Source organism: Leopardus geoffroyi, chromosome D3, assembly GCF_018350155.1.
Source record: "Leopardus geoffroyi isolate Oge1 chromosome D3, O.geoffroyi_Oge1_pat1.0, whole genome shotgun sequence".
Lineage (NCBI taxonomy): Eukaryota > Metazoa > Chordata > Mammalia > Carnivora > Felidae > Leopardus > Leopardus geoffroyi.
This window is the reverse complement of record NC_059339.1, coordinates 27,466,813-27,487,075: the sequence shown is the minus strand read 5'-3', so window position 1 is coordinate 27,487,075 and position 20,263 is coordinate 27,466,813. Positions and strand designations below refer to the sequence as shown.

General features: G+C 56.9%; 1 protein-coding gene and 1 long non-coding RNA gene across 13 annotated transcripts; one reads left to right on the top strand and one right to left on the bottom strand.

Annotated features, from left to right (window-relative positions):
• Positions 1 to 3,814: 3,814 nt before the first annotated feature.
• Positions 3,815 to 4,930, bottom strand: LOC123588460. The gene is made up of 3 exons (XR_006707855.1): positions 4,741 to 4,930; positions 4,225 to 4,328; positions 3,815 to 4,045 (listed from the first exon to the last, which is right to left on the bottom strand). It is a non-coding gene; the product is annotated as an uncharacterized LOC123588460 (long non-coding RNA).
• AIFM3 (apoptosis inducing factor mitochondria associated 3) lies at positions 4,601 to 20,247 on the top strand. 12 transcript variants are annotated; one of them, XM_045459471.1, is made up of 22 exons: positions 5,003 to 5,114; positions 5,890 to 6,688; positions 7,139 to 7,307; positions 11,481 to 11,694; positions 11,943 to 12,052; positions 12,269 to 12,378; positions 12,474 to 12,518; positions 12,747 to 12,843; positions 12,920 to 13,032; positions 13,324 to 13,410; positions 13,843 to 13,934; positions 14,043 to 14,173; positions 14,265 to 14,380; positions 14,489 to 14,560; positions 14,637 to 14,700; positions 15,292 to 15,368; positions 15,484 to 15,601; positions 17,007 to 17,105; positions 17,388 to 17,463; positions 18,014 to 18,118; positions 18,787 to 18,807; positions 19,035 to 19,402. In XM_045459471.1, the coding sequence occupies exons 3-22, from the start codon at positions 7,277 to 7,279 to the stop codon at positions 19,072 to 19,074; spliced, it is 1,818 nt and encodes a 605-aa protein (XP_045315427.1). In that variant the 5' UTR covers positions 5,003 to 5,114; positions 5,890 to 6,688; positions 7,139 to 7,276; the 3' UTR covers positions 19,075 to 19,402. The 12 variants fall into 12 exon arrangements, 10 of the variants coding, with proteins under 10 accessions (XP_045315428.1, XP_045315427.1, XP_045315431.1 ...); XM_045459472.1 differs by lacking the exons at positions 5,003 to 5,114; positions 5,890 to 6,688 and adding an exon at positions 4,601 to 4,705; XM_045459475.1 differs by lacking the exon at positions 12,474 to 12,518.
• The last annotated feature ends 16 nt before the right edge of the window (positions 20,248 to 20,263 follow it).

The window sequence follows — 20,263 nt, the reverse complement described above, 5'->3', positions numbered from 1 at the left end:
TCTTGGCTGCTTAGGGGAAGAGAAATCAACGAAATCCGGGTTGGAGGGAACAGCTCAGGGCTGGAGAGTGCCTGGCTTTGTCATAGCCCCTGGAGACCTCAGGTGACCTGCCCTTCCTCGATCGCTTTTTTTTTTTTTTAAGTTCTCCAGGGGTTTATGCAGCCAAGTTTGAGAACTACTTGTGCCACTGAAGCCCCTCACTCCTGCGCCTCCAGCTCTCCGAAGTCTTGGGCCAAGGGGCTGTGGTCTATGTTCTACCTGTGCTAGGAGAGCAAGACTGGAGTCCGCCAGGGCGAGGACCCAAGCCCAAGCCCACGGGAAGACTGCCAGTTGCGACTGCCAGCCAGTTGCCGTCCCGCCTTTATGCGAAAGACCCCGAGGGTAGAAGACCCGGCCGCCTTCGGACAGCAGTGCGCAGGCGCGGCCCACACACACCTGGTACTCCCAGGAGTCCTGGGCTCGAAGCCCGGCTGCAGCACGTACTCCGGCGCGGCTGCGTCACCTAGACTCCGGTTCTCCGCTTTTCGGACCCGCTCTGGGGACCACCACCACCGCGTCCTCCAGACCCTGTCCACCAACCCCGCCACTCCCCACGCCTAGATGCGGCCGTCGGTCCCGGGGGCAGCCGCCGCTGAGTCGGGGGCAGGAGGACAATCACTCGGAGGGATGGAGAGGAGGACCCCGGGAGGGGTGAGGGTAGAGAACACAGTGCACTGGGGCCGCAGGAGGCTCCCTCCCCGCCCTCAGGTCCCAGAAAGGGTTTGCCCTTTTCCGGACGTTGTCCAGAGTGCATGGCTCTCGGGTGAGGTCCCCGGCGGCTGGAGAGATCGCGGGCTGTGGGGTCTGGCTAGCCCGGGCTTCCTGGTGGCAGGGCCGAGGGCCAGGTAGGGTGGCAAACAGAAGGCGGGGAGACCGAAGAGAGGACCGGTGGCCGTCAGCGCTACCCTTTCCCGGACGGCTCCCCGGGGCCAACGAATTTGCCCTCGCAGGGCTCCTGGGCTCGGGGCCCTACGAAACCTGTGTCCTGGCGGCTCCGGAGGGCAGGGCTGGTGTGTCTCAGCTTTGCCTTCTCTGAAATGGAGGCGGGCACAGGTGAAGGAGGGGCTGGGGGCGTGGCTAAGGCGGTGCGCTTTGAGGGCAACCTACACCCTCCCGCCCGAGAGCCCCGCGGAATGTGCTGTGCAGGCTGAATCTGAGGAAGGGGCTGGGTGGGGGCGGGGGGCGGGGATGTCCTCTGAGTGGGCGCCAGGAGCTGCCCACCAGCCGAGTCCTGGAAAGAGGGAGTGAGTGAGTTACTGGGAGTCTGCCCCGTAACTGCGTCCAGGACGGGCACCAAGAGGAAGAGAGACCTGGGCAGGGGCTGTGCCAGGCCCAGTGACCAGAGGAAAAGGACCCAAGCCCCAGTGTCAGCCATTCGCGAATAGTGGTTTGAAGCCCACCTGAGCTCCCCCAAAACAGCTCTGAGGAGTTTGGGGGATTTGACTTTGGCTTCAGCGTTGGAGGAAAAACATCCATAGGATGCAGCATTCAAAATACGGGTATCTGAAGAAGCACATCCCTTCCACTGTCCATTCCACTCCCCAGGATCTCCCTGTTTCTAGTTTATTATGTATTATATATTTGATAATATATTAATATAATTATGTATATTTCCAGAATTTTTCTATAACATACAAGCAAATATACCTCTGTAAATATCCTTTCTAAATGTTTTCTGTACAGAAAGGTAGCATAGATTACTTACTTACTGTTCTGTACCTTGCTTTATTTCCCCAGTCTGTTTTAAAGATTATTGTGAGTCTTTGTTCTTTTTCACCACTGTATAGTACCACATGATATAGATGTACGGTTACTCATTCAACAGTCCACTATTGATGGACATGTATGTCCTTTCCAAGGAGGTCAGGTGCATTAAAATGAGCTTCTCCAAGTGGGATTGCTGGATCAAAGGCTCTGGGTATTTGCAGTTTTTAGAGGTGTTGCCAAATTGCCCTCTGTAGGGTAACTGACACTTTCACCAGAGATGTATAAGAAAATATTTACAACATTTTTCCAAACCCATTGTAGACCCGTTTTATGGTTGAACAGTATTCCTCCACATGGCTGAGGTAGCTTAAACCAGGACATTTGTCATTGAGGGTGTGGAAGTTGTTGCCAATCCTTCTGATGATAGAAAATCTTCAGATCTAAGTAAGGGCCACAAGGGCATGGCCCACCTTCCAGCCCTCAAGCTGACTGTGGCTCAATCCTCACCCCAGGTGCCTCCTGACCTTCTGGTGCCTCTGCCCCATTCCAATCCAGTGCCAGTCCTACTTGTTGGTATGTTTTTTTACCAAAGACACATGGGATGAAAACCCCTCACCCAGCTGCTCTTGGGCCCTGTAACATACCTCCATGCTATGCTCCTGCCCAGAACTCAGCACCCAAGCCAGGCTGGGCTGGCACATTTTGAATTCCCCAGAATTTGCCATCATACCTCCTTGCCTTTCCCCGGACATTCCTTCTGCCTGGATGCCCATCTCCTCTCTGTTGAACTCCTAAGGGCCTGTCTGTCCTCAGTCCTTGCCACCCCCTAGTAAAACCCTTCTGGCTTTTCTCTCCCTCCAGGAGGACTAGAATTAGGACTGGGTACCCCATAACCTGGAAACAGGACAGTCCTGGCAGCAAGCCAGCAGCTTGGGGAGGGCCATGGTGGGGCTGAAGAGGTCAATAGGAGCTGGAGCTGGCCTCCACAGTCAGAGAACCCAGAACGGTGTTCACACTGTGTAGACCAACAGGGCTGGGGGGAGGATAGGCTTCAGTAGCTACAGCAAGTCAGGGATGAGCCTGGGATATGGGGTTTGTCTCAGGCTCCCCGAACTGGGGATCCCCTAACTTCTGTTTCTATATGAATGAATCACCCCATAGCTGTGGGCACAGCTGGCCTTAACTCAAGCGTTGGCTGTGCTGTATCAGCCCCCAATATTTCATGGGAGTCAGTTAGATAAACTTAGGTCTCTGTATCTGGAAATCCACCTAAGTCTGGCAGGGAAGAGGCCTCTACTGTCTCAGCAGATGGCTGCCCTCAGAACCCCAAAGCTCAGGTAGGCCCTGCTGACCCTCAGACCTGCCTCCAGGGGGCGCCAGTGTCAATCCCAATGTTCAACATTGCCTCTATCTCATGTTCCAAAGGATCTCTTTACACACCTTGGCGTCCAGCCCCTAGTCTGAGGGGAATGGGGAACAGGAGAAACTGACAGGAGCTGGTAGATGGAAGGAGAACAGAGACAGGCTTGGACAGGGATCACCTACACACACATCCGCTTCTCAAACCTTGGCAACCCCCTCCCTGCCTTTGGGGTGTCTGCTGGGTCTAGGGGTCTCTCAGCCACTTCAGGTCACCTTACTACATCTCAGCCTGGGGTTCCATTTCCCTCTTTGCTAACATCCCATTGGATATTTTCCAAGCCAGATGTTATGGTCTTGCCCTGCCACATTTCTCCTCCAGGCCTCAGCCCTTCACCCACCTGCATAAGTGTGACCCATGCAGGCCCTAGTCCTGCCCCTGGGTGAGACTTAGCCTTCCGAATTCCCGAATTCCCCCATCTGTAAAATGAGGGAGAGTGTTGCTTGTCCCCCTGGGCAGGGTGGGACATAAATAAAGGACGTTCTCTGAAGGCTGTATCTGCCTGGCATAGGTGACTGTTACTGCTGTTGTTTTTGTCCTTACAGGAAAGCAAAGTCCAAAAAGGGGAGAGGTGGCAAAAAAAAAAAAAAAAAAAAAAAAGAGAACCCAACACGAGCCACTATAAAGGAGCACTAATAAGACACAGAGTTGATGGACCCTGATGTGTTTAATGATAGATGTGACATCACTTCCCCAGAAATTGTCATTCATTCATTTCCCACATAGTCACTGAGTTCCAGTTTGCAGGAGGTACAAGCTCTACCTGAACACAATGCGAAGATCAGGACAGTCAGGACAGTGAAACAGGAGGTAACCAGGAGCCAGGATATCAGGGCCTGATCAAGTCCCAGTCTGGGGAGGCTGGTCAGGGAGGGCTTCCTGGAAGAGGGGACATACTGTCAGGGGGCATTATGATTTATAGGAATCCAGGAAGTTCTCCTGATATAATGACAGATGGGAAAAAGAAAATGTAATAGAATATAATTTAAAATAGACCGTATTAAGTGTAGGGAGAAGGCAGACCAAGGAGACTGAGCCTCCCAAGGGAGTCAGGTTACCTATGGGGTAGTGGGAAGTGATTTGGATTTTCCTTCTTGGGGAGCTTACTCCGGGTGATTCAACTCCCACTCCCCACGTCACTCCGCCGCCCACGATTCGAAGACTTAGGAAAGAAAGAAAAGAAGCAAGAATCAGATCCGGTGCGCTGCCCAGCTATGCGCCCCTCTAAGGTCCAGAGGATCCATGGGAACCCAAACCCCGCCGGCGGCGTCCATGGCCAGAAGGGCCCCCGAATGCCTCCCCATACCCCGCGACCCTCTGTGAGGACTCTGAAGCTACCGGCCTGACCCCTGACCTGGAACCGACCCCCAACTACCAGCAGGGACCCGGCGGGGCGGTGCTGGGCGCCGCGGGCTTCCCGGCCGCAGTGTCTCCGCAGCGCCGGCCCCGCCCCCGCCCGCTCCTCCCCCCCCCTTCCCCCTCCCCCCAGGCGGCTGCGGCCCCGAGCGGCTCCAGAACGCAGGCCCGCGCCGAACCCAGGTGAGTGCCCGCCCCGGGGACCCCAGGCCCCAGACCTCTGTCCCCGCCATCCCGGCTCGGCTGCCGGGTCCCGGCTCCACAGTCCCCGCGACCCGGGCTAGCTCGCGTGCGCTCTCAGATCTTGGACCCCGGGCCGGCGCGTTGGGGGCTGAGGTCCGCAGTCGGGGAGAAGAGACATGCTGGAGGCTGGAGCGCCTCTGTTCCTTCTCTCCTCCCCCGCCAGGCCCTTCCTCGCTTGCCGCGGGGCCCTGCGGTGTACCCGTCCCCCTTCCTGGGCCGTCCGGTTTGGTGAGGGCACCTGGACCAGCAGGAAGGCTGCAGGAAAGATCTTCCCAGATAGAGGGAACTGCACGTGCAAAGGCAGGGAGAGTGCACGGGAGTTTTGCGCCTGAGCCCGGCAGGGGAGCAGGTGAGGGCAAACTTGAATTCCATCCCAAGGAACGCTGGAAGGCACTGAGAGCCCCAACTGGACAGCAACCTCCCCACTGCTGTTTCTGTCTAGCCTGCACTGGCTTAGGGGAGGGTGGTGTCCTGTGAACCAGGACACAGGCTCCTGGTGGATAGTTAGCACTTGGGCACTGTTAAAACTTTTCAGCATTGGGTAGTTTGTAGGCAAGGGACAGCACTCCACAAAATCTTGGCGGGGGCGGGGGGGGGGGGCAGGGCCCCCTCCTGCTGCAAGAACCTTTGCCCTTGAGGCAGCAGGGCTCCAAGCCAGCCTGCACAAGGTAGGCCTGCGGAAGGTTCAATCCCCAGCAAGTCTGTTTCCAGGCCCAAGGCCCTGGAGGGTCTGAGACACCTGGGCACCTGAAGGGAGAAACAGCCTAGACAGGTAACTGGCAGCAAGTGAAAGTTCCACCTTTTCTGACATCTGTGGCCCAGCAGATGAAGCCTAGGCCAGGCAGGAAGGAGGTAGGTATGGCTGAGCCAGAGGAGAAGCCAGGATCTGGGGAGGGGCCCCCTTGTGCCCAGGGAGGGGACAGGTGGGGCAGGTGGTAGCCAAATCTTACAGACTTGCCTTGGTGATGAGAGGGTTAAAGGGCATCGGTATGCCCAGGTGGCCTTTAAGTACCACCACCTCCTGAATTGTAATGGGTGCCTCTAGTGCAGGTTACATCAGATGCCAGGCAGTAGATTGTCCTTCCCAACTTTTCCTCCTGTCTTCTTGGCCCCCTTGCTCTCAGGCACCCACTTAAAGCCCTTGCAGGGATCTGGGCAAGACCAAATAGGTGCCAGCCCCACCTCCAGTTAGACTTCAGGAAGAACTTCCAGGGAAAACAGAAAGGATGACAGTTGGATGGACTGGGGGAAGATCATTTGTAAACAGGGCAGCTTTGTCCCAGGCCTTCCAAAGTCCAGTCTGTAAGCTGAATCTTCCAGAAGGCCCACCCTGTGGCCTTGAGGACTTTGGCTGCAGGGATCTCTTTGCTGACCAGGTGACCTCTCCCCATGGCTTTGTGGCTTGCAGGGTGATATGGGGGCTTCCTGGGTCCCCTCCTATCTTGAAACTAACCAAGGTGGGAGGGAAGTGGGAGGCCACCCGGATGGCCCTGCCTGCTGCCTGACCTTGGCAAGCCCTTGGCCCCTCAGTTTCCTCATCTGCTGTTGGATGTGATCTCAGCACCGTAGGCCTGGAGGACATTTGTGAAGGGGGGAGGTGCACAGGGTGGGAGCTCATGACTGCTGGGCCTGGGCTGTGTGCCTGGCCTCCCTTTCCCCCAACCCCATGAGGCCTGGGCTGGCCGCCCACTTCTATTCACCATGGAGCTGGGTTTCCCTGGGGACAAGTAGCCTGGCCCAGCCCACCCCCACCCCACCCCCTGACGCGCGCCCCCAGTCTCTCCTGGCCTAACTCACACTAGGAGGAGGAGTAGAGGCTGGGCAGCCTCTTGGACCCCTGCCCCACCCCACGCCCTGCCTTCCAGGGCCGGTCTACCTCTGGGCTGGGCCAGGAAGAAGAAGCTGTGGCTGTCCCTGGAGGAGGTGGGTATCCAGGGGCTGCCATCTGGGTGGGGGCCAGGGCCTGAGAAAACTAAACATTACCCCCACTGCAGGAAAGAGAAACCCCTGGACCAGGAAGGCTCTGATCTGCCCAAGGTGCCCTGGGGTTTGACCCCAGGCATTGTGGCCTCCCTAGCTGCTGGATTTTGAGTGGGTTGCAGAAATCAGGATTTACTGGACAAGGCAGCTACACCTAAAAGAATGGCTGAGGTTGGAGCAGAGGGGCTCCCCAGGCAGTAGGCACAGCAAAGATGGGAGGGGAGAGTGAGGCCTCAAAGGGGAGGTGCCACCAAGGTCCCCTACATGGTTCCTAGCTCAAATGTGCTTGTCCTCCAGAAGCCCCTCCCCTAGTCTGTCTCTATCTCTCTGTATCTCTACTCACATTCCCCATCAAAGCCCTGGTCCCTACAGATGCCTCTGTCTCCCCTGCAGGTCCTGGAGGCAGCTCCTGCTGGGATGGCAGCTCCAGCATCTTTAAGGGCCACAGGGGGTCCAGCCCCACCGGGGGCACCCTAGGACTCCCACAGCCATCTGTGCACCTGCCCCCCACTCATCTGTGGGCCACTCGCCATGGGTGGGTGCTTCTCCAAGCCCAAGCCAGGTACCTCCTCTCTTCTTGCCTCATTCTCCCCTCCCTCTTCCTCCCTCCTCCCTTCTCCCTTCTCCAGCCACATCCTTCCTCCTCCCCCTCCCCCCTCTGCCTCTGAAGTAGGTCAGGCCAGGCGGCAGCCGGCTCCGAATGTTAATTCCCTGAAGGCTGGAGGGAGTGGGGGCTTGGAGCCATTCTCTTGGATCCCCTCCAATGGGTCCCCCTCTTTATTTGGGGATTTGGGTGTTTGTGGTGGGAATAGCAGCTGAATCTTTCTTGAAAAGTAGAAGTTACCCGTTCCTCCTGCCCTGGGGGAGGGGAGGGGGGCAGTGTCCCCTAGGGTTGGGGAAGAGGGACTCTGAGGACACCCTCAGCCACTATGTGACCCAGGGCACGCAAGTTACCTCTCTGAGCCTCAGTTTCCCTCTCTACAAAATGAGCCTGATCTCTCAAAGTTGCCATGAGGGTGGAGTGTTCACCTCTTCTGATGTCCTGTGTGACCTTGGGCCGAATTTCCCCATTTGTGCATGAAATCCTGCTCTGCCTGGCCCAAGAAGTTCTGGCCAGAGGTGGGGGCCTCACAGATGCTAAGGGAGGCCCAGGTCTGCTCTCCATGGAGACCCCTGTCTGTTGGGCTCTCTCTCCAGCCCCTATTTTCCCTCTTCTCTCTTCACAACACTCAGGAAGGCAAAAGAATGGAGGCATGTTACTGGCTTCTCTAGTGTCTAGTCAGTGCCCCCGCCCACCTGCCACCCAGGCCACCCTGCCCCAACCAGCTCGCCCCAGCTCCCCTTACCTGATACCCATCAGCTCCATTACCTTGGAACACATGAGCCTATTCTCCCTTTCCTGGGTCTGAGGGAGAACTTGGGGCAAGAGGAGACCTTTGATGCCCTGCCAGGCAGAGGAACACCCCCTTCATCTGCCTCAGGAGCCAGCTCTCCCTCCCCCCATGCCTATGCTGTGGGTACCCAGCCCTGGGCCTGATCCTACCACCCTTCCTGCTTCCATGTATGACTTGAGCAAATGATGTCCACTGTCCTGACCTCAGCCTTCCTCCATCCGAAGTGGGCAGAAAAATGCTAGCTGGTCCCAAATCCGGCTCCTGTAGGACTACTGGGCTGGCAGGAAGCCAAAAGCAGAGGGTGCCATCTGCAGTTTCTTGTAAAGGGCCTCAACAGGCTGGCCTGCCTGAGGCCCCTGGCCCCAAGCTCCCAGTTCAGGAGCTGGCCATTCTCACCACCCTAGAGGCAGTGGTAAGAACTTGCATTCTTGAGCCTAAATTCAGCCCTGCCCCTTCCTGGCTGTGTGGCCTTGGGCAGGTGACTTCACCTCTCTGTGCTGCTGTGTTCTCATGTGTAAGTGGGGCTAACCGTTTTGCCCCCCACCTCCACCCCCTCATGCAGACTATTGCGCTTAGCACAGGGCCTGGCACACAGGAGGCTGTGCAGAATGTTACTATCCCCTCTTTTAGGAGCTAGGTTCCCTGCTTCCAGGACTCCCCTGTGGAGCTATGGCAGAAGGGCACGATTTTAGACCCCAGGCACTCAACACTGGGCAGGTCAGGGGTGAGGCTCAGGGAATTTCAGGGTGTGGGAGTGAGAGCATTTGGGCCATAGAAGTTCAGCTGGGGTCAGCAGGGGCTATAGGGAGACCACAGCAAGCCCAAGGTCTTTGTGCAAATTCTTCACCTTCTATCTTGCTTGACTCTGACTTGGAGCACATCAGCACACATTTCCTGAGCTCACTCTGTATTCCTTGTGTTCCATTGGCTCTGTGTTCCTGATAGGAAGTATTCCAGGCCAGACCCACACTAAGCTCAGAACTAGGAGGAAGTGCAGCTCTCTTGGCATCTGGTCACTTGCCTTTTAATAGGACACAAGTGCTACCTAACAGCTTTCCCTTTTTGCCATGGCTGTCAGGAAGCTCAGAGCTCACCAATAAAATGCTACTACCCAGCTTTATCTGTTGAGCTTCTGCTCTGGGTTACATATGTTAAATCCTTCAGCATTGACTATCACCAAAGAGGTAGACACTGTTCTCTGTTTTATAATGAAGGCATCTGCAGTCCAAAGGGGCTAAGGCAGGAGCCCATGGTCACATGGGCACCTGGGAATCATTTGCTAGGGTTGATCTGGCTCTATGGGTGAGCAGAGACACCCTCTCCATCCACCTTTACACTACTGTTCCTGACTTAATGGCTTCCCATTAGACTGCGTCAGCGAGCTCCTTGGAGCCTTCTGGAAGGAGGTGGAGGATAAAAACAGCCTGGCTTGGTTGTTATCTGGGCCCCTGCCAGGCTGTTCCTGTGAGCTCCCTCTCTACAGTTCACATAGCTGGTGTCAGCTGAGTCCAGGAGTATTTTCCTTTTTGATTCTTCTCAAAACATTCTAACATTATTACATAAAGTATGGAAATGGAGGCAAAGAACCTACCCCACCCTAAACCCGCCCCCCTCCCCCTTCTCCCACCTGATACAACAGCTTCAGCTTGGTGGTGTGCTCCCTTCCTGCCCAGCTGGAATCATGGAGGGACCTCAACCACCCCCCTTCCCCTTCCCTCCCCTCCTACGCCTGGGCCAGGCTAGGGGCTGGGACTTGAGGATAAGGAGGGGGAGGGATTCTACCTTCCCAGGCTTCAAGCCAGTGGGGAATTAGCTCTGCAAGAGAGGAGGGACACGCAGGGAGTGGGCAGCCAGAGGAGGCATCACCTGAGCTGTTCAAGTGGATGGGCAGCAGTGAGCCAGGGCAGGGAAGCATGGCAACCCAGACCAAGGAACTGCCTAGGCAAAGGCCCAGAGGTGTGACTCTGTTTATTTCTGGAGTGTCAGGTCTGGGGTGGAGGGGAGAAGAGGTGAAAAGGGGAGAGGGCTGGAGGCTCTGGTGCCTTGGGACTTGGGACTCCTTGGACTCCTGCTTCCTCATTGGGCCCATGCTGTGCCAGGGGCTTAGCTTCCATCACTCAGCCCAGGAGGCCAGATTATTGCTGCTAAAAATTCTGTTTATTGTTTCCTTCTAATTAGAAAAATACCCCAGGCACATTGTAGGGAATTTAGAAAATGCAGAGAAATATACAGAAGAAAATGACAGTCTCCGGCTAACTGACTGCTTAGAGTAGTCGCCACGGGCACTCTGGGGAAGCATCTGCCCCACAGAAGCTTCAAGGTGGGCCCCACGCCCCTCTGTACAGTCCCTGTGCACCCATCCCTTTGGGTACAGTTCACCCCCAAGGCCCCACACCCTTGCACATGAAGGTGTTGAAAAACCAGTGCTTGGCAAATGATGGATTCTTAAACTGGTGAGCATAGCTATTTTAAGAAGTTGAAAATACAGTGTGTACACTTTTTTTTTAATTAAAAAAAAAAATCTCAAACCTATGGGAACATTGCAAACAGAACAACAAAGCCTTGGTTTCCCATTACCCAGATTCACTGGCCGGAAAATGAGCCATACCCAGGTTTGAACGCCCTGTTCTCCCTGGAGTCAGACCCTAAACATGCCCCTGATCCTTTAGGGATGTCCTTCTCCATCAGGGACTGTGCAGTTGGAATCAGAGCAGGATTCAGGCCACCAGGGTTCTTCCCCCCACATAAATTCTTAGAAAAAAGGCAATTTCAGGGTCAAAGGACCTCCCTTTGTGGGCCCCTCACTAATTTGTTACTGAAAAAGAAAACATGCAGGAATGAAATCAAGCCAACCCAGCTCACCTCCTGCTGCCTCTGTTCTGCTTCTAGCCTGTTTTTTTTTTATGAAAAAAAAAAAAAATGTAAGTTTATTTATTTATTTCGAGAGAGAGCACGCGTGCAGGCGTGCACACACGAGTGTGCTTGCTCCTGAGCGGGGGAGGGTCAGAGAGAGGGAGGGAGAAAGAGAGGGAGGGAGAGAGAGAGAATCCCAAGCAAGCTCAGCACTTATGAACTGTGAGTGTGGGCTCGAACTCATGAACTGTGAGATCATGACCTGAGCTGAGATTAAAAGTCGGGTAATTAACCAACTAAGCCAACCAGGTGCCCCTGCTTCTTGCCTGTTTTAAGGCTCTTTGCTGATGTTGCAGATGGCTTTCTGGAGAGGTGGAGGCACAGGAGAGAACTCAAACTCAAAGGGACCAGCCTGCCCAGAGCCTGTGGCGTGGGCAAGGAGGTGGGCAGGGCTGGAAACTCACAGTGCTGCCCTGTCTACCCTACAGTGGAGCTCAAGATCGAGGTGGTGCTGCCTGAGAAGGAGCGGGGCAAGGAGGAGCTGTCAGCCAGCGGAAAGGGCAGCCCCCGGGCCTACCAGGGCAATGGCACAGCCCGCCACTTCCACACTGAGGAACGCCTGCCCGCCCCTCACCCGTACCCTGGTGCTCAGGACTGTGTGGAGGCCGCCATCTGCCATGTCAAGGACCTTGAGAATGGCCAGTGGGTGCTGGGTCTAGCGGGGCAGGGAGCAGTCAGAGGGCCCAAGATGGGAAGGCATGGTGCAAGCCATGGATGGGGTGGGCTGGGAGGCCTGGAGGGAGCCCTTGACGAGCACCTGCGCCAGCCACCACCAGTGTGGCCTCTCCTGGTCTGGGCCTGCTCCCCAGAAAGCTAGACTCTGGGAAGAGGTGCCCACCAGAGGTGGTGCCTGGTGTCTGGCCTGATGTCTGAGTGCAGCCCCTCCCCAGGATGCGGGAAGTAGAGCTGGGCTGGGGAAAAGTGTTGCTGGTGAAGGACAACGGGGAGTTCCACGCTCTGGGCCACAAGTGTCCACACTATGGTGCACCCCTGGTGAAAGGTGAGCTGTCCCAGTACACACAGGAGGTGGGGTGGGACCTCCCTGAAGGGTGCTTGGCCACTGCACCATCACAGGCTGGCTTGGCTCTTCCCTGGACCGCCAGGGTCTCATCTATTAGTGGGGGTCTCCTGAGCTGTGGGGAGGGGCGAGCAGCTGCTGGAACGCAGGGGAGGGGAGCTGTTGCCTGTGGCCCCAGCCCAGCACTGCTTCCCTTAGGTGTGCTGTCCCGTGGCCGGGTGCGCTGCCCCTGGCATGGTGCCTGCTTCAACATCGGCACCGGTGACCTAGAGGATTTCCCTGGCCTGGACAGTCTGCACAAATTCCAGGTGGGGCCAGGGGGGCAGTAGGGTGGGAGCCTGGGGGTGCAGGGCAGGGGATGGAGCCCCCCCAAACCTGGTCCTGAGCAACACAGCCCTTGCAGGTGAAGATTGAGAAGGAGAAGGTGTACGTCCGAGCCAGTAAGCAGGTGAGGGCGTGGCTTGGGCTCAGGCAAAAAGGAGAAGTGAGGAGGGCATCTTGGCCCAGGGATCAGCATGTGCAAAGGCCCTGTGGCTGGGGACAGAGTGAAAACTGTGCAGTGGGGATGAGGCTGGACTGCAGCAGCAGGACCTGGCCTGCTGGGATGATGGCATAGGGAGGATGCCATTCCATGACTCCAGCTCCCAGCTGCCTCTTGCTCTCCGGACATCCCCAGGCCTTGCAGCTACAGCGAAGAACCAAAGTGATGGCCAAGTGTATCTCTCCAAGTGCTGGCCACAGCAGCAGCACCAACGTGCTCATTGTAGGCGCAGGTTGGTGGTGAGGTTATGAGGGGTAGGGCAGGGTGGGGGAGAGGTGGTCCCTTAACCCACAGCACCATCCCCTCAGGTGCAGCTGGCTTGGTATGTGCAGAGACACTGCGGCAGGAGGGGTTCTCAGACAGGATCGTCTTGTGCACACTGGACCGGCACCTCCCCTATGACCGGCCTAAGCTCAGCAAGGTGGGAGGAGGGGCAAATGGGAGCCCAGGCAGGCCCCAGACCCCTAGCTCTCTGGGCACAGTCAGGCCCTCTCAGCGCCTTGCTTGTCACCCCTTGGGGGTCTGACCAGCTGCCTCTCTGCTCAGGCCAGGCCTGTCTGTGGTACCCTATAAAGATGTGGGTTTGGTGAATTCCATTGTGCAGCCCCTTTGTGACCTGGGCCCAGCCCTACCCTCCCTAGGCATCGGGTCCTCCATTGCAAAATGGAACACTGGCCACCTGGCCTTATCTCAAGATAGCTATCTCCTGCAGTCCCTGGATGCACAGCCTGAGCAGCTGGCCCTGAGGCCCAAGGAGTTCTTCCGAGCCTATGGCATCGAGGTGCTCACTGAGGCCCAGGTATGGGGCCAAGACTAAGAAACAAGTCTGGGGAAGACTTAGTGAGAACCACAAATGATGTGAGGCCATGCAGGCCCCTGGAGGTGTGTGTGGTGGGGGGAGGTGTTCTGCCCTCTTGGCCCTGATGTCTAGGCCCTCCCAGGGGTGCTCCAGGCCTGGAAGGCAGCACTGGATATTCTTCCAGTCAGGATTGTGGGCACATGCAGAAATCTGTTCAGAGCTGGGGCCGGAGAGCATAAGGATGGCTTTGAGGGGAAGGTGATGTCAGAACCTTAAACAGTAAGGAGAAGCCAGGTGAGGGAAAGAGGACCATCCAGGTGGCAGGAACAGTGCCTGTGGAACCTCCTGTTCAGAGGGTCTGGCAGGAGCTCGGAGGGGCAGCCAGGCCCAAGTCCACGGCCAGGCCCACACTCTGCCCGGCGGGGGTTGCAGGTGGTTACGGTGGACGTGAGAAACAAGAAGGTTGTGTTCAAGGATGGCTTCAAGCTGGAGTACAGCAAGCTGCTTCTCGCACCAGGGAGCAGGTAGGAGGGTGTCTCCCCCTTGTACCCTGTTGGCACTTGGCAGGGCACCAGCCAGCATGCGAGGCATTGGGTGCCGGGAGCCCCTCACTGATGCTGGCCACATCTCAGCCCTAAGATGCTGAGCTGCAAAGGCAAAGAGGTGGAGAACGTGTTCACCATCCGGACACCTGAAGATGCCAATCGTGTGGTGAGGCTAGCCCGGGGCCGCAACGCAGTGGTCGTGGGAGCTGGCTTCCTGGGTGAGCAGCCGGGGCTGGTGGGGGCAGTGGTCAGGCTGTCATGGCTGGTCCCAGGGTGCAGGGTGCTAGACTACCATGCACCACCCCTTAGGGATGGAGGTGGCTGCTTATCTGACTGAAAAGGCCCACTCAGTGTCCGTGGTGGAGCTGGAGGAGACGCCCTTCAGGAGATTTTTGGGGGAACGTGTCGGTCGTGCCCTCATGAAAGTAAGCCCACTCTGACTCTCGGCACCTGGGCTGTCAGAACTCCAGGCACCCAGCCCAGCCCCTGGCTATGCTCTCATCCATGGCCTTCTTGCCCGCCTTCCCTGACAGATGTTTGAGAACAACCGGGTCAAGTTCTACATGCAGACAGAGGTGTCTGAGCTGCGGGCCCAGGAGGGAAAGGTGGGCCCTTCTTCCTGCCCCATCTCCCCTGTTCCCAGGAGCTGGGCCTACCTGCTAACCCGCCCCCTCCCCACAGCTGAAGGAGGTCGTGCTGAAGAGCAGCAAGGTTGTGCGGGCTGACGTCTGTGTTGTGGGCATTGGTGAGTGAGTGGGCAGGCAGGTGCAAATGAGCACCTGCACATGCTCCAGAATGGCCTTGGGCCAGTCTCTTCCCCTCCCTGGGCCTTGGTTTTCACATCTGTAAAATGGGTACCCCAACCATACCCACTTCACCAGGCTATCAGGGAATGGGTGTTCCACATTTAGCCAGGGCTTGGCATGGAGGATGCTCCCAGTGACTGCTGCCCACAAATACTCGACTCCACAGCCTGCCCCATGTGGGCTGCAGAACACAAACAAGCCTCAAACTGCTCCAGTTGAGGTGCCAGTTTGGGAAAGGACAGAGCTGGGAGGTGGCAGCCTAGGGGCTGGGAAGGTATGGCATGCTGACCCTACCAGGGGCTTCATGGAATTTCTCAGAGGAGGTGATACATGAGGCCGCATGGGAGGCACAGGGTCTGTGAGGGTCCAGGCAGAGGGGACAGGATGCATGAAGGCTGCAGGATGGGCAGCCCATTGGATGAATGGTCTGGGGCTGAATTGTGGTGAGTGAAGGGTATGGGTCATGGAGGACAATGAGGTGGGAGAAGGGAGGGACCAGGGAATGGACATGGTGGCCCCTGTCTTGTCAGGTGCGGTGCCTGCCACGGGCTTCCTGAGGCAGAGCAGCATCAATCTGGATTCCCGAGGCTTCATCCCTGTCAACAAGGTGGGGCTGGGGGGTGGTGGTGGCGGGGGCAGGCAGGGTGCTGGGCCGGGGGTAGTGGCATGTCCAAGTCAAGGCCGCTGTGCCACCCACGGAGCCCTGGGCCCTCTCCCCACAGATGATGCAGACCAACGTTCCAGGCGTGTTTGCAGCTGGCGATGCTGTCACTTTCCCCCTCGCCTGGAGAAACAATCGGAAAGTGAACATCCCACATTGGCAGATGGCTCATGCCCAGGGTATGGCCAGCCCTGTGGCAGGATGGGGGATGGGAGGATGTCCCAGGGTCTCAGCTTCCCCCAGGCCCACTCCTCAGTTGCTGGCCTTGGGTCCCAGTCTCTGGGTTAGACATTCAAGGTTTTGTGGTGGCCTGTCTGGGAGCCTCCTCCAGGTGATCAAGCCAGATGACAGGGAGCCTGGGTGGCTCGGTCAGTTAAGCATCTGACTCTTGATTTCAGCTCAGGTCTTGATCTCAGGGTGTTGATCTCAGGGTTGTGAGTTCAAGCACCATGTTAAGCTCCTCACTGGGCATGAAGCTGACTTAAAAAAAAAAAAAAGCTACCTGACAGAGCAAGCCCTGTGGCCCATCCACAGACGCCCCTCCAGTGCCCTCAGGACACCCCACCCAACTAGCCATAGTGTCCCACCCCATCCTTCCACCAGCCCCTCCTTTCCTTTCATCCTCACCAACCTGTGCAGTCACCCAGGGAGAGAGAAAGGGATTTAGTAAGACACGGGCCACCTTCCCACTCAGTGCTTCTGTCTCCCTTGGGCCACTCAACTGGTTCTGTGAACACAGTTGTTTCATGCAGGCCCCTGGGAGGCAGCCATTTGGGCCTGGAAACTTGGGCTCAGTGGAGAACTGTCGTGCTCTATGAGGAATAGCTCCCCCACCACACACACACACACACACTTGGTGGTCACCATGCCCCTGAAGCCTCATTTACTGTGAACACCTGGTCTGAGTCCCTAAGATGTAGGTACAAGCAAGTTAGCTGCCTCGTGGGGAGGACCACCAGACTCCCTGCACTCACCTCTCCTCTCTCACTTCACATTATCTGAGCATCTGCTGCCTGAAATCCCACTCCTGGTACCAATATCTGCTCAGGTTCAAGGTCTAAAGTTGGTGCTGGTTTTAAGGAACCAAAGACCACTCATCAGCCAAGTACAATTAAGGTTTAACTGGGAGGGTCTAGGAGGCTCTCATAGCCCTCCAACTACAGGGTCCAGTGGGGCCTGGGAATATGAACTGGGAAGCCACCCACGCTATTCTCTGGGGCCCTGGGTGTGGCTGTCATCCCTACTTCCCTGGGCACTTGTGTCCCATTCTTCAGACCTGATGTGTCCGATTATTGTCTGGGTGCACACCTGAAATGGAGGCAGCCCAACAACGCCAGGAAACAGACCTTCTAGATGTGGGACACTTCATTCAAATTCTCTAGAGAAGCTCAGTGACTGGCTTTGAACCAGGTGTCTCCTCTGCAATTGAGTGTGGGCAATGGGCTGAGCCATGATGCACCTGTTCACCTCTGGGAAAGCAAGGAGGAGTAGCTCCACATGTCAGAGGTCCCCAGAGAGCCCCAGCAGGCAGTGTAGGGGTGGCCGGGGCTAGGGTCGAGGATCTCATAACCCTGAGTCTTACAGGGCGCGTGGCGGCCCAGAATATGCTGGCGCAGGAGGCGGAGATCAGCACCGTGCCCTACCTGTGGACAGCCATGTTTGGCAAGAGCCTGCGCTACGCTGGTAACAGATGGCCCGGGCAGGGGCGGGGCCAAGTGCGTTTAGGGGTGTGGCTAAGGTGTGTGCGGAGCGCAGAGGTGGAGCTTGGAAGTTAGGGCGGGGCTATGAGCATCCTAGGGGCGGGGCCGCGTCAGCTGTAGGAAGAGCGAAAACTGATTAGGGGTGGACTAAAAGGACCACCTAAAAGGCAAAGGGAGCAAGGCCTGGTGGGGTATTCAGGGGGGATTTAGGAGGCCACAGGACGCTGACCCGGGGGAGCCCCATCCCCTCCTGTATGGCCCACAGGGTACGGAGAAGGCTTCGACGACGTCATCATCCAGGGGGATCTGGAAGAGCTCAAGTTCGTGGCTTTTTACACCAAGTGAGAGCAACTGGGTGGAACGTGGCAGCCGCCGAAGCAGCGGGAGCTCGGTCGGGAAGGGGAACTCATCCCAGAGGAGCTCTGCTCCAGAGGAGGGGACTTACCTGAAAGATGGACCAAGTGGCCAAGGGAGGCAGCTAGGCAGGAGACCCACCAAGGGAATGTGAGGAGGTGGGGCAGTAATAACTCCAGCAGCCACGCACTGAGACAGGACATTTTATCTTCAGGACAGCAATTTGAGGTGGGTGTTGACTCCTGCTTTGACGCTGAGGAAAATCACACAGGTAGAGAGAGAGAGTGGTGATCCCAGGACTGGAGCTCAGCTCTGACCTCCACTGAGGAGAAAGACTGGAACCTCAGTGGGCCTCTGGCAGGATCCTAAAGCCCATGCTGGGCCAAGCAAAGCAGGGAGGGCTGGGTGCTCAGAATATTTCTGTTGTCCTGGGTAAGATCACTCCCTGGGCCCCAGTTGAAGAGGAGTACATCAGGGTCTCTAAGAAGAGAGGCCACTGCTGGGCAGTCCTCAGGCTCAGTTACTCTGTCCCTGCAGAGGCGATGAGGTGATTGCTGTGGCCAGCATGAATTACGATCCAATCGTGTCCAAGGTGGCTGAGGTGCTAGCCTCAGGCCGTGCCATCCGGAAGCGGGAGGTGGAGTGAGTGTGGGCTTCAGAGATATGGGGGTGGGGGTGGGGGGAAGGAGGTCCCCTAAGGGACTGGTCCTTGGTAGCCAGCCACCCCCATAGCCCTACAGAGCCTTCCCTCTATTCTTGGTTCACATCAGTCTATGGAGCATCAGGACTATGGGGTGGTTGGGACAAGGGTTGTGCTTTGTGAATGGGCTGGTTATTTGTGTTCTTGGGGGATAGAAGGGGAAAAAGCTGTTGTCCCAGGGCAGACCCAGTGCTGTGGGGAGGGGTCAAAGCCCTTGGTCAAAGCCATTGCTTAGGCAGTTACCTGGCATGGGACACCTAACAGGACATGGTTGTACTGAGACTGGCAGAAGCTAGGGGGGTAAAGGCAGCTAGTGATGCCTCTGGGGACACCCTACATAGAGTTGTTGGGTGGTTTTTTTGGTGTCTGGGAGACACTGGATGTCAGCTATTCCCCTCACCCCAGGCTGGTGCCAATGGGAGTCACCCTGTAGGCTTAAACTGCCTGCAGAGAGGCCCCCTCCCCCTGCCCAGGGACTGGGGAAATCCTGGAGGCCACAGGACAGGGGTAGGCCTCAGGCTGGAAACAATGGAGAACCAAGAGGGAACATGATGAATGACATGCTCTCTTCCTGGCCTTCTCTCTATCTCTCTCTCTTGCCTTCGAAAAGGCTGTTTGTGCTGCACAGCAAGTACGTGGTTCTCTGTCCTTCCTGTTGACCATTCTGAGCCTTTCCCACCTAAGCCCAGAGCCTGTACCCCATGGTCTTTCCCTCTATGCCTAAGTACCCATTCCTGCTGGGCACCAGGGCTTGGCACAGAGCAGGCCCCCTGCTGTCCTCAGCGATCAGCTGTTCATGGTGCCAAGTGGGGAACCCTCTGTCTTCTACCCTGACTCCTCCTCCCCTCATTCCTGCAGGACCGGCGACATGTCCTGGCTCACAGGGAAAGGATCCTGAGCTCGCATGCAGCAGACTTGGGCAGGCACGCTGGGGCACGAGGGACAGAGGCCAAGCCTTGGGGGCAGGTGCCAACCTCCAATTTCCCAGGATCCCCCAGGGCAGAACCTGAGCCTTCCCAGTGCTTGCCTTCGGTTGCCTGGCTCACCTCCAGAGAGGCTTCTGCTGCCTCCAGGAGATGCTTACCCCCCAAGGCCTCAGCTGCCACTGATGGCTGACAATGGAGGCAGGACAGGCTTGTCCTCTTCTCCCTTTCTTGAGACTGGTTCCCTACAGGACCCTGCAACATATTAGATATTATCTTAAAATTAAAAGGCACACGTTTGCATATCTGTGTGACTTCCATTGTAATCGGACAGATACTCATGGAGAAAGCACAACCACACCAAGGAAGTTTGGCCTATGAGCACTCAGAGGAGGTAGCAACTGATGCTACCCCTAAGGTTAGGAAAAGCTTCTCTAACCAGTGTGTTGGATCTGGATTTTCAAAGAATGGCACTCCAGGTAGAAGGGACAGCACATGCCAAAGGTTTGAGATGGGAAGTGCTTCTTCAGGGGTCAGAGGCAGCTCGCACTTGGCAGTTTGGGGGCATGTGCCTACTTGGGGCTGTAGGGGCTGGGTCCTGAGACAATCCATGCTTTTCATGGCAGCCAGAGCTTCAGGAACCCCCATTTCGAAGGTAAAGAAAATGAGGCTCAGCTATTAACTAGGAACGAGGATCTAGAGCCTCTGTGCCACTCTGCCTCCTAGCCAAGGGGAATGTTGAGGGCGAGATGCGGGGGCCAGAAATGAGACAGCAAAACGGAAGGAGATAGTCGTGCTCCCTCCTAGGCCGCTGTGAGACCGGAACCCTCCACCCGGGATCCCGGGAGCGGCGGACGATCAAGGCCGAGACCCGCGCAAGCAGGGCATGCCGGGAAGTGTGGCTTATCTCCAGATGGTGTGGGTCGGGCCTGCGGCGGGGCAGTGCAGTCCAGAAAGGGCTGGGGCCTAGACGCCGCCCTCACTGGAAGGGGGAACTGGGCGCGCGTACTTGGCGGTAAATGATTCCCAGGGGGTTACACGCTCTCTGCAGGGCCGGTTCCCGGAGGCTGTGCTGGCCCGCCGAGTCAGGAGGAGCGCTAAGCTGGCCGGGAAGCGCGTGCAGGCGGGAGTGCGGCGCCGGCCGGAAGTGTGGTGCGGTGGGCA